The sequence below is a fragment of the Megalops cyprinoides genome, chromosome 17 (assembly GCF_013368585.1).
Source record: "Megalops cyprinoides isolate fMegCyp1 chromosome 17, fMegCyp1.pri, whole genome shotgun sequence".
In the NCBI taxonomy this organism is placed as follows: Eukaryota; Metazoa; Chordata; class Actinopteri; order Elopiformes; family Megalopidae; genus Megalops; species Megalops cyprinoides.
Window position 1 is genome coordinate 25,534,383 of NC_050599.1, and position 12,848 is coordinate 25,547,230.

At 43.5% G+C, this 12,848-nt stretch overlaps 1 protein-coding gene across 1 annotated transcript; it reads right to left on the reverse strand.

Annotated features, from left to right (window-relative positions):
* Nucleotides 1-2,548: 2,548 nt before the first annotated feature.
* On the reverse strand, nt 2,549-12,452 carry LOC118792650 (protein phosphatase 1 regulatory subunit 14B-like). Its single transcript, XM_036550543.1, has 4 exons — nt 12,176-12,452; nt 4,554-4,634; nt 3,086-3,118; nt 2,549-2,861 (listed from the first exon to the last, which is right to left on the reverse strand). The coding sequence occupies exons 1-4, from the start codon at nt 12,359-12,361 to the stop codon at nt 2,793-2,795; spliced, it is 369 nt and encodes a 122-aa protein (XP_036406436.1). The 5' UTR covers nt 12,362-12,452; the 3' UTR covers nt 2,549-2,792.
* Nucleotides 12,453-12,848: the final 396 nt, after the last annotated feature.

Consider the following 12,848-nt stretch of genomic DNA (forward strand, 5'->3'; position numbering starts at 1 on the left):
AAAGAAAAATGGATTAAAAAAAGAAAATCTGCTCTCCAATTGAAGGGCACACAAGAACCAAAAAGCCAACCAAAAAAAGGACTTACAGAAAGTGCTTACTCTTTACTGTTTGGAATATCCTATTATCCAATCTGTTAATATTATCGGTCAGGCTTCCCATGTGTGCACTGAGCTGTAAGTGGGAGGTGGGTATGTTTTATTTTAGAGGTGTGTTGACCAGTCACCCCAGGCAAGGAAAAGAACCCCTTTTAGCCAGTGTACCCTCAAGTGTTGACCCTAGAGTAATTTCATATATTTTTCACATAACAGTTGAGGTGACAATTAGAGATTAGAAATGAGGGCAGGTTCTCAATAAGCTCTTGAAGGCACAGAATACCCAGAGACCGCTGAGGCCAGCAACAGAGGAGACACCCTGCTTTTCAACCACTGTATCACACTGCCACCCCCACGCGCTAGCACCTGTTTGAGTGACTCACACCCTCAATGGATTCTTGCATTCAGGCTGTCCTCCTCCTCTAAATTCAAACCAATCCTGCTGAAAAGCCAGGCTGTATCGGTGAGCCCTCTGAAACTTTGATGTGTGGCCTCATTAGGGAGGCTCAGCATGGCTAAGGAAGAGTGTTTCACAAACTGGATTTCAGCAGGTTGGGGGGGGTGGGGGGGGGGGGGGTGCGACTCACTGTTTCATTGGTTGTCAGACTGGTGGGAGCTGAGATCCTCAAATTAAGAGCAGAACAGAAGGAGAATGAAGTGCAAGGTACTTCTTTAGAACATATTTTGTTTCCTGTTCCCAGTGCCAACATCAGAGACTCTGTCACCTAGATACGCATTTGTCTCACACTTTGAAAGGCGTAAAATATACATACTATTTGATTCCATGTTAAGAGTCTAAGCTACTGAATTTGGTCTACAGACTTTAAGGATCACTGAATCTTCCAAGAACATAAGTGACCCTTTTGAGTTCTCTGAAGGTAGTACATGTACCTTTTTGTAACTTAAAATGACAAATTTTCCATTTTAACAAGCTGTTATTTTCTCATACAGAATGAAGCATTCCTCTGAAATGATTCTGAAGTGGTGACCAATGTCCTTCATACTATCCACTTATCTTTGGATATATATCTGGATACAGTACTATGAAGTGGCTGACAAAAAAGCTTTGAAGGGCAGTCTTCAAAAATTTGGCCCTGCGTTGAGGGCCCAAAGCAGTATGGGGTGGGTGTTTGGCAAGCTGATACATGAGGGCTCGTGGGGCTGAATTTGGTTGCAGTTTGGTCACGGTACCAACAGGTGTGGGTGGCTTTGGTTGATTTGTAACACGGTTCCTGCTGCAATTATCAGATTAACGAGTACGCCAGTGCCATCCCAGGCATGTCCTCAAAAACCTGCACAAATCTCCTGTTTCTGTTTGGCCAGACATGCCAGGCTTTTTATTGAGTTTCACCCTGATCAATCCAGCTAAGCCACCAAACAAATCAGAGAAAAGCTCTTTTCTTTAATGAAAAGGGGGTTTACCTAATGAAGAGGATTTTTTTCTGGACGTGGGGGCAGGACGGTGAAGCTCTGTGCAAAGCTCGTTGTAATTAAACTAGTATTGAACTGTATTTTATAGCATGAAATTCGCTGATGAAATTTAGAAATGGCCTTCAATTTAATGCTTACAAGGGGAGCTTAGAAGCTAAGTGATTTTTTTTTTCAGCATTATGCTGACCCACAATGGTATTATATAAAGTTTTTTTTTAACATCAGTGGAGGGTGGCCAGGGACAGCTTGCAGGGTGAATTAGTGGCAAGGAGGAGACTGGCAGTGCCATGCTGTGCCACCCGGAAACCTTGCCAGGGGGCCAGGAGGTGCCATACTGCTCAGCTGATGACCCTGTTTCAGAGAGGGGCTTCCCCTTTACCCCTTCTGCAGGGCTGCCTCACCGCCAGCAGAGAGGGAATGAGTAAGCTTTGCACTGCATTTTAGATTCACTTCAAGAGGAGAGATTTGAATTCACTGTCCAGCCATGTATCAAAAAAGAATTTGCATAAATGTTAATTTCCTGGGGAGACGCATGCTGTTGCCTTGGATGAAAAGACTTTTTCATCAATAATAAATGATGTAATCCTTATAGATATAACTGAAGAGGCTGCGTGATCAGAAGTACTGTGTTTTGAGTGATTGTGATTTAAGGCTTGACACTGTGATGCGTTTAAATAAGCTACAAAGTGGTCAGATTTGATATGTAGTATCATATCACCTAGAACAGCAGAATTCTTACACAGCAGTCATCTAAAGGGCTGATATTTTCCTCAGCGGGGAAAAGCAAGTTTAGCTGACAATGTAAGTGACGCATTGGTACAAGATAAGAATTATAAATAACACTGTTTCTTTTATTAACACATTATACATCACTGTAATCAGAACAAAAATATATAAATAGGAAACCAAAATTGTACAATCATTTGCTAGTCACAAAAAGACATTCCATACAGCTATTTTAATAGATAATACAGTCAAGATTTGTTTTTTAGTGAGAAAATAAAACAAAAAATGGTGTCACGTGTATGCTGAACAATTCAAAATGCCGAAACTGTCCATTAAATACAGGCATATCTAAAAAGAAGTTCCACAAGGTTGTTGCCACGGACACCTGCAGTGACTCCTGTGTCGGAAAAACGACAACTGTCCCAAAATTAGTTCGGTTATCAACACGTAGATCGTACAGCTCGCTCCGACTTCCGCGCTTCCAGGTGAAATGACCGCAGTCCAACGAATCGCCTCTGCGCCTCTCACTCCCCAAACCGCGCTCATTTCCTCAGAGGCCCTGACATCTTGCGCAGTCCCTTGATCCGGTATAACAGCCCATTGATGAAGTCCTAGCAGAGAATAAATGTCAGAAGCCTTACAGAGGAAAGCCATGGACTTTAAAGTAGAAAATTATGGAGGATTATATTGTAATTACCAAGCTTGCAGTCACTGCAAACAGTGTTCATTGAAAAAAGACTTCTCAAATAAACGCCTAATATCTTGGGCTGTCATATTACAAGGGTTTTGTAGTAGAGAAAACAACTAGCTTGACTGTTCGCATGTATTGTCTCACCTCTTTGGGCTTGCAACATTCCTGGAGAAGTTCCTGTGAAGACAGTGACACCACAATCTTACACACAATGACAGCAGCAGATAGTAATTTCCCATAATGTTACACAACACAGAGAAAAACACTGGTTACACTCTCAGGTGAAACAGTCAACAGTCTCTCAGGTAAGTAGCCAGCTGCTACGTCATATGTCTAAATATGTGTAGGCCCTGTGTTGTAGACACAGGCACTCCCTCTGAGAATGATGTGAACTCTTAACATGGGTGTGAACATTATTACCAAGTGGTGAGAGCTTTAAAAACATGTTACGTGCTTGACAGTCCCACTAATTACCATCTGACTGGGCTAGTCAAGGTTAAAAATGCTACTACTACCTTTTAGGGCAGGCATGCACATGGTATTTTTTTTGATAATGTCATGGCTTACGATGTCAATCAAGTTATATCCTTTGTTCAAGTAATTATTTGGTACAGTCAAACAAATGGGGACAAGTAATTGTTTTTCACATTTTGTATGTATTAGTAGTGTGATACAAAAATTAAAAGGAACTTAGACTGGTTCAGGATTAACACACCCCAGGGAAAGTCTTTGGTTGGCCTTTCAGCATGAAGCATTCATAAATGACCCTGTGAAGGGTCATTCATTTGTCATGTACTTGGTGCAACTTTCATGTGCCCTAGATTTAATATTCTGGCACTTACTTTCTATAAATACCTTAAAGCACATCTACAGTGTATCACCAATTTCATATAGACACCTAGAGGGTGTGTTTCAGCAATAGGGTCAATGATTCATTTTTGTTTTGAAGAACAACCTTACCAAACCTAAAGGGTACCTTCACCAGAAGTGTCAGTTTTATTATGTTGTTCCTTACCCTTACTATGGTAGGTAGCCATATTAAACAGGTCTTGATTTATGCTAATAAGAACTTAGAACCTGTGATCATTTGAAACTCTTTTGTAGTTTCCTGACCCAATTTCATGCTAGCAGCTGTGAATGCTTTGCTCCTCTTCTCCTTCTCCGTCTTCAAAAAGCTCTCCATCACTGAAACAGACTCCAGACGCTTAGCTAAGCTGCAGCCTACAGCTACAGTCTGCCCTTCGTTCACTGAGTTTTGGCAAAGAGCGGGAGGTTCCCAGGTACCCTAGCAATGATCCTAATCAGAGTCTTTCAATCTGGCCATCTCATATACCCTCAGTTTAATGGCTAAATAATTTCCACCCTGTCTATCTCATCAGTGCGCACTGTGGTGTAAAATGGCTGCCGTGCCATGGTGGTTGGTGGTTGAAGCTAATACCCCATTTTTCACCTCACTTTACTGTGAAGTTTTCTGAGACCTTTGTGATCCTTGAAAGGGCCCATATAAATGCAATCCATTATTATTATTATTATTATTATTATTATTAATATTATTTCAATCTTGTAGGGCGATCCAGTGTAAATTATTCTTTCTCTACCTGTATGGGCTCACCTGCAGTTTGGATCTTTGATCTGCGTCTGACAGCTCCAGTAGCTCGTCGATGTCGATTTCCAGTTCTGGAATGTCTTCCTCCTGGAAGAGGCAGAGTGAGACAGCGATTATTAAAAGACAGAATGGAGTCTGTCTATTACTGAGAAGCAGGCACTATTTCACTCAGAGAGACAACACACTCGAGTACAGAAAAGCACAAAATGTACTTACAGTACAGCACAGTACTGACATCTCCTCACTGCTAATGCAGTATCTCTGGTCAAACAAATTCTTGGCCCAAATTAATGCCCAGACCTCCCTACAGAAGGACTCCTTTGAGTCACTCAGCCATGGACCTAACAGAACCAACAGAACCAGGGACCCAAACCCAACCAGAAAGTGAAACTGAAATTGATATGAAACATTACACTAAACCATACAAGTGACAAAAAGCACAAAACTATCAAAAAGAAGACAAATCTTTCCAGGACGGGGGTCTGCCAGGGAAGACAGGTATCATGTTGGAGCGGTCGAAAGAAAGATGTATGTCCCGCTGTCACATTTCACAGGCAAAATTCTAACAGTGACAGCTGACCTTGAATATTCATACAACTTCAAAATCCCCATGCAGCAGAGGGGAGAAAAAAGCTCAGCCTGGAAGCAACATTTGTTGAGTGTCGATATCCCACAATGCCCCTGGGATTCATTATCAAATACTTATGGAAATTTTCTCCATTTGGAAATGTGATAAATGATTGCAAAAAGAAAATGCAGATTATTTGAGGAACCAGCCCTAAGCTCCCCTTAAAGCCTCCTCCCTTGATGAGGCCCTGGAGAGAGGCAGTGCATGTGTACAGTCTGGATGGGTGATTTTGACATAAGAATTCTGTGTTGTCAGGGATGTAGCCTCCAGTCATGAATGACCCCGGATTCCTCTTGAGGTGCACAGACTCACTTGTACTAGTTCATAATATACATACATGTGATATGCACAGTGTAAGTGCAGTAATTACAAACAGGGAGAGAAGCTGAGCGAGATGTTTCATCAGGGCTGCACTGCTGGAAAACTAGCTTGGCGATGATGTTGTTGTAGTTCATTACCGAATGCATGAATAACCACTTCCACCATTAGCGCAAATGCTTCCTGCTGACTTTAAAATAGCTGGTTTTAGTCACCTCGTTTCAGTGCAAATTGTGGGTCCCTCCTGACAGAAATAGCTCAGGGAGTGCACTGAGGCAGAAACGGACAACTTCCTCTGTCCCGGATCGCGTAGCCATGGCAACAGGAGTCCCCTTCCACCCTAAGCTCCAAGCGATTCCACGCTGGAATTTCGTCCACGTTTTGAAACAGCTGTGTGCCGATCGTTAAATTAATCACCCGCGCAAACAGCCGCCGCTGCACAGAGCACAGAGGAAATGTACAGGGATTCAAAGGGTCTTCTCATGCTTTCAACCTCATGCCCCTGGACCATGCAGATGTAAATAAATAAAAACACTTTTCAAAAATCTCAAAGCACTTTACAGTGAAGGGGTGGGGGGTGGTGGAATGATCTCAACTGGGTGAGAGAAGGAGGGAGGAAAAACTGGGAATTTCACCTGGACACAAGGGAACCTCCTGTCTCTTTGTGAAAAGTGCCATGGAATCTGAAATGACTGAGGTCTTTTTTTTTGTTTTTTTTGTCTTGTCCTAAAGACCATCCTGTATGCTTAAAAAAACAGTTTTGTTGCTTTTCATCTGAATCCAAAGAATGGTTGCTCACCTTTCTGATGTAAGTAGGTGGTGGTCCACAGGTTTGAATCAAAATATGATTGATGGTTGAATGTTTGAAAACGTTTGAATTCTGCTATCTCTAGCGATATAAAACATATGGTTACAGTATGAATTGTCCATGTGACAGATTCTGTCTGTCTGTCTACACTCCTATCACTGGATCCTCCACACACACACACACACACACACACACACACATGCACACAGCAAGCATTCCACAGGATAAACATTAAATCTCTTACGTGTGTTTACGGGGGTTTACCATGGCAACGCTGATGGCTTTCAAAAATGATTTAACAGTCGAAGAAAACTAATCCGAGAGTCATTAATATTTTCTGAGGCGGAGTTACCCCTGAAAGTCAAGCAAAGGTGATTTATGAGCTTAAACGGTTAGAGCGCTAATCAGATAATCCTTTCATCCCCTACCTGCTAAAGGCTCCAGCTATGGAACAGTCTAAACCTTGAATGGAGAGGTGGTCACCCACCACGTTCATGATGAACTTTAATTCCACCTGAATCCAATGGCATTGTGGGATAGATAATGGCTCACTGCATGGCTGAACCCAGGAGCTCAGCAGGCTCCATTACTTCTCCACTCAGAGTAGTTAGTCACTTAATGAGGTTATTGTAGCTTTAAAAGGGTACTGAATGTACAGTACCTCTCATGACTCCCCACTGGTCTGCCTACACTTTGGGAGGCACTGAATCTCACTGCTATGAGGCTTTATCCTTAGATTACTTAAACCTAAGCACTTTACTCAAAATTGAGGACAGCTCACCATTAGATCATTGTACAACCGCTGTTGTTGACTGACTTGACCAAACTGTTCTACATGGGTAGCGCTGTGGAGTGGAGATGTTGCATTCTTGAGCGAGATACTTAACCTGGATTTCCTCAGTAAATAACCAGCTGTAACTGGACAACATATATTAAAAAATAAGCAATGTACATTGCTGTGATTAAGGATGTCTGCCAAGTAAATGTAATATAAATGTAATGTTCTATAGTAACTGAACTGCTGAAATCCCACGTGCAATAGTATGATGAAGGTGTTACGGATTGTGTCAAGGATAATTCTTTCATTGTGTGTTTGCTGAAACATGTATTGTATACTCATATTTCAGCATTTATTTTTAGCTTCATGTTCATCTGGATTGTTGCTAGGTGCCTTGTCCATGTTTTCTTGTTATTGCTCCTGTGGTACACTTTCAGTCTGTCCAGACATGATGGCCTTTGTTAGTCATTCTGCATAGACTCTATACAGACCGCACTCCTCTGAAATAACTGAGTGTGGCCCAAACAAATAAGCATTAAGCAACATTAGCAATAATGTAGACTGTGATTCTGCGTCCCTGTTCGGGAGAAACAGCCCCTGCATCTCTAAACAACCTCGGCTCCGGCGGCTTTAAGCCCCGACCTTTACTAATGTAAATTAGAAATGGCCTTGAATAATTCAGCACGCGACACAGGGGGCCAACAATAAACACAGTCCTGCTGTACACGGAAGTCAGCAACAGAACACCCGCGGCGTGACCTTTCTCTCATCGGACGCGAAAATAATCACCTTTGCCTGCGCCTCTACATTATTCATTTGTTTAGCTGAGGTCTTCATCCGGGGGCCAGCTTACATACTGTATATTACATTATACAGATTATGGGCTCATAGAGCAGGTTATTTACAGAGATGGTTCAGCTTAAATAATGCTCGCAACACGCATCAGAGGTAGGGCCTGGGATTTGAACCTGTGACGTTCTGGCTCAACTAGGTTCTCTCCCTTGCTGCTGCTAGAGACACATATTCCTGTCCTCCAGATATCCAGTGGAAACCTGAGATGATGAGCAGTGGCGAGCCCCGGTCAGCCCCCCACCGCCCACCCCACCACACCCCTTGCCCGATCAAATGGCGCATCCGCTCAGGACAGAGGCGAAGCAGACAGAAAGGGGCGTTCTGCCTGCTTACGTTTCGGTGGGATTCAAGCTGTAACAGCCATGGCAGCTGTAGCCACGGCAACATCCTGCTGCCTTACTGCACCTGTTGAGAGAGACATAGCCCAGCTCCACTGTGCCATTAAGAGTGTGCTAGAAATAGTCGCCCTGTTCCCACCCAATCGCAACAGCCGTAACAGAATTATCTGTCTGCATTTCCACCCAATTGAATCAGCTGAGACAACAAACAGGAAGGCTTTCTACTAGAAACAGCTATATCTTGCAGTATAATCTTTCCACTCCACTCAAAGGGACCCAGGAAAAAGTGTTTTGTTGGACGTTCTAAGTATTTCCGGATGTGTCTCTGTCTGCTGTTGATTCGTGGTGACACAATATGTCCCAAACAAGTTTTCTTTTGACTTTATGTACTTACAGACTTTTTACTGAACATTTCACATTCATTTCAAATTCTAATAAGGGCTGTGTGTTAAATGGTCATTGTAAGGTAAATTGCTGATTTCTTTTGTCAGAGAACATTGCTAGGTGACCTTTATGAAAGACAGCAATGTTCAGTTGTAACAGGGTGCTGTGGGCGTAGAGGCAAAGCAGACTGAATAACATAACTGTCTCCGAAACAATGAGGTTCTCTGTGTCATTTTCCTGTGTCTCCAGCTCTGCTTTGAATTTTATGACTTGCATAAACCGTACAAAATGCACACATGACAGTAATATAACTTTTACCTGTAACACACAGGGACTTTAGTTCTTGGAATCTTTCCTATCATGCTACACCTCGGCTTTTATGATTCCAGCAGGGCCATCAGCGAGGTGGTCTAAACTGGATACCTCATTTCTGCTTTGGACAGAGAATTTAAATCATGTGTGCATCTAATAATTGAGGCAGGGACAGAGTCACAAAAAGTAATAAGCCAGCAAAGAGAAAAAATCTCTGAGGCATCTATTCAAACAGGTCAATGACTTGATGAAGACAATGTAAATATGTTTGTTTGCAATAAATCACTCATCATTTCAACGGCATGCAGATATGTTTCTTCATGTTTCTACCTTGAGGCAGCACGGTCTAATGTATCATAAAGGGATTCTTCTTTGAATGGCCAAAGACTCCACTATTTAGGAAAGAACGCTGTGGTAAATTTTGGGTAGAATCTTACAGGATTATATCAGCAGGGTACAGCATGTAGTACTAAGGTAGAATTACGTGGTATTAAGGTTTGTAATGGGATGGACATTTGCTTAAGCCTTCCTGAGTAATAGTTATTTTATTTTGTGGAAATGAAAGTAAAAATCTATTTTATTTTTTCTTTAACCACAGTGTAAGCCACTGTGTTTCAGTGCCAGACCTCTCTTTCCTCTCTGCTCATATAGAGATGTGAGTATGTTCATTCTCAACAGAGCCTTCTAGAAAACCAGAGGCTCAAACACAAATTTGCTCTTGATGTATGGATGAATGTATTCTTATGCACCCAAGCAAAGAACATACAAACAAATACACCCACGCGCACACATATGCATACACATGCACATCAATTCAAATCTGGGGTCGTGTTCACCACATTTTTTTTTTTTGTAGTTACAATTGTATTTAATCTCCCATTAAGATAACAGTATAGCCATTGCATCTCATATTGAATCTAATGTCACATTAGGCATTTTTCCATTCAACCTGGTTTACCTGAATGGATTAGAACTGCCAGTTAAAAGTCACACAGGGCTGTTTTCTGATATGATTGATAAATTAGTTCTCAACTGTCATTTAACATGAAACTATCCAGCTGAAACTAAAGATGAATTTGAAGTTTTCTGCATGAACTGTGTGCGAAAGTGCAACCCAGGGGAAGTGATTGGTTTTACCAGCAATTACGAGGTATGTTCAGCTCTTTCCCTGGGTTTCATTTTCTTCCCGAGGCATTCTTCTTGGCGCCCTTTAAAAAGTCGGCCAGTCAGCGCTGGAAGGCCGAGAGGACACATTGGACGCCTGCCACCACACTGCTGGCATTGTCACCCCCGCTGTTTGTGGAATGGGGGCCCCATTGAACACTGACTGTGTCCTTTTCTTCCAGAACACTGACCGCCTTTGCTCGCTGAATATGCACTTCCTTCATGACCCCATGGGGAGAAGGTCACATTTTATGCTGAGACCAGTCCACAAACAAACTCCTTTCTTCGGTAAAAATCCATTTTCTTGTCAGGAACATCTGGGGAATGACTGTTTCTCTGCAATAACCTGCCATAGCTCTAGTTTCAGCATCTCATGGTGTTAGCGGCCACCCAGAGGAATGCCAAAGTAGCAGCTGTAACTGGCATAGGCCTTCACCTTTAATGTTAAAATATAAAAACCACAATTTTTTTGTACTGTGTTGTATGTTAAAACGCATTGCCTATTATGATAACATTTCAATTGCTGTCACTGACATATACAGTATGTTCACATATTCATGTACTGTTTTCTTATGTCACAATATCATATACAATTTAATCAACGGTAAAGTATAAGTAGCAATATTTTAATGTATGGCTAACTGAATGGCTATATTATCATCACATGCATTTAAACATGCATGGCCCATATGCTGGATTTAATCACATGGTGATATGTATTATTGTCACGGAGGTCCATGACTTGCATCTGGCCTGGTGTTTGCACAGGTATTGATTCCAGCCTTCAGTCCGTATTTTCCCTCCCCAGACCAGTTCACCCAGCTGGCCTGGTCAGGAGGGGGTGCCGGAAATCTGTTGCCATGGTTTCCCCCAGGAGCGATGAAAACTGACACAGCATGTGGCCCAAATGCCTTTGTCGCTACCTGGGTGAGATCCAGGTCTTAATCATCCAGATCGGTTATGCAAACACCGGTCTTTTCATTTCTCACACGGTCCAAGGGGTAAACAGTGCCTCTGACAACTGCCAGATGCACATCTGCACTGCCAGCCCTTCAAGTACTTAAAATATGCCCAGACTGATGCCTCTTTTGGAGGAAAAGTGATTCATTTACCCATGGATCTTATTGTTACAAGACCAGCGTATTGCCAAACGTTTCTCAGCAAAATATTTCATATGTTGCAAATTGTGTTAATGCTGCTCCAGCCTATTATTCAGTAATGAATCCTACTTATGGGCTTGGTTAATGGTAACTGCTATGGTCAATGATAAACGAGGTAAACACCCAATAGCAATGTCAGTAGTTATTACTGTATCTATCACATGCAAGTGCCATTCTTTAAAATGTACTCTTTTCACAGGGGAACAGAGGCAAACTGCACAGATTGGTCTCAGTTTGTGATCCCTTCAAAGAAAGGAGCAGATCTTGAGTGGCTTCCACACAAGGGGGACATTCCTCTCTGGAACATACGTCATACTGCTCGGCCAGGTGCTCAGGTTTTGTTGTTGTTGGTGTCATATGTAATGTCCCCTACATCCAATGTGAGATCACAAATAAGATGACACTGTCATACGCAGGCCAATACCATCTAATATTGTACACAATGGGTTAGTGTAATTGCTCTCCATTTTAAGTACTCTTTTGCAAACGTTGTTACTGTTTAAGGAGTGCCGGCAAGACAAGCAGTACAGATAAAGCAGCTACCCTGAGGATCTGTAATTACCCAGCGCCATGCTATGTTACAGCTAAGAGATACCTCTCAGCCAGCACTCAGTAGCAGGTCACTTAAGCCAAAAGGTGAGTCCATCGGGCAACACGGTGTCCCTCCCACAGGACATGGAAGGGGATTGTCCAAGAGAATACTGGACATATCATGTCCAAAAAGTCCCTCTGTGATGTCACCAGACTCCGACTGCCAGACCCAGCTGCCTTCCTCGCACAGAGCTAGGGACAGACAGCGAGTGGCTTCCTCTTGCCTGTCTTCCCGTCCCCCCCACCCTGCCTTGCCCCCCCACCCCCAGCTACCCGGTGACGGGCTGTCCCTCACCTCGCAGTCGTAGAGCAGGTGCAGCTGTCCGTCAATCCACTCCTCGATGTCCAGCCTCCTCTGCAGGTCCTTGCGGTTGTAGCGGATGGTGAGCTTCCCGAGCCTGCGACTGGGGGGCTCCTCCTCCTCCTCCTTATCCGGGGTCTGGAACATCACCCTGGACTGAGAGCCCGTCTCTGACGCCATGCCTGCCTGTGTGCCTACCTGCCTGCCTGCCTCAGGGGGCTCCAGGAAGCCTCTGGGCAGAGCTCGCTCACTGGCTCGCTGGCTCGCTGGCTCGCTGGCTCACTGGCTCTGTCTCTTTCCCTCTTTCTCTGTCTCCCTCTGTCTCTCTCTCTCTACCTCCTGTACTCACCCTCCCTCACTCACTATCCCTCCCTCAGTCTCTCTCTCTCTCTCTCTCTCTCTCTCTCTCTCTCTCGCTCCCTGTCTCTCTCTCGCTGCCTTGCTTGCTCTCTCCTCGTTGCCTGCAAAGGCTTGTAATAAAAGATGCTTGTGTGTGTGTGTGTGTGTGTGTGTGTGTGTGTGTGTGTGTGTGTGTGTGTATGTACACGCCTACCGGCTGTCTGTGTGTGTCGGAGGGAGGAAGACAGAGGGAGAGAGAGAGGGAGAGAAATGAGGACAATCGGAAAGCTGAAAGAGAAGAGAGAAGCCAGCTGAGAGGGGGAACTGA

Coding starts and splice junctions, on each gene's coding strand:
- LOC118792650 (XM_036550543.1), bottom strand. CDS start 12,361: ATGGCGTCAGAGACGGGCTCTCAGTCCAGGGTGATGTTCCAGACCCCG. Junction 4,635..12,175: donor ACCTGCTCTACGACTGCGAG/GTGAGGGACAGC, acceptor TGCCTCTTCCAG/GAGGAAGACATTCCAGAACT. Junction 3,119..4,553: donor ATCAAAGATCCAAACTGCAG/GTGAGCCCATAC, acceptor CTGTCTTCACAG/GAACTTCTCCAGGAATGTTG.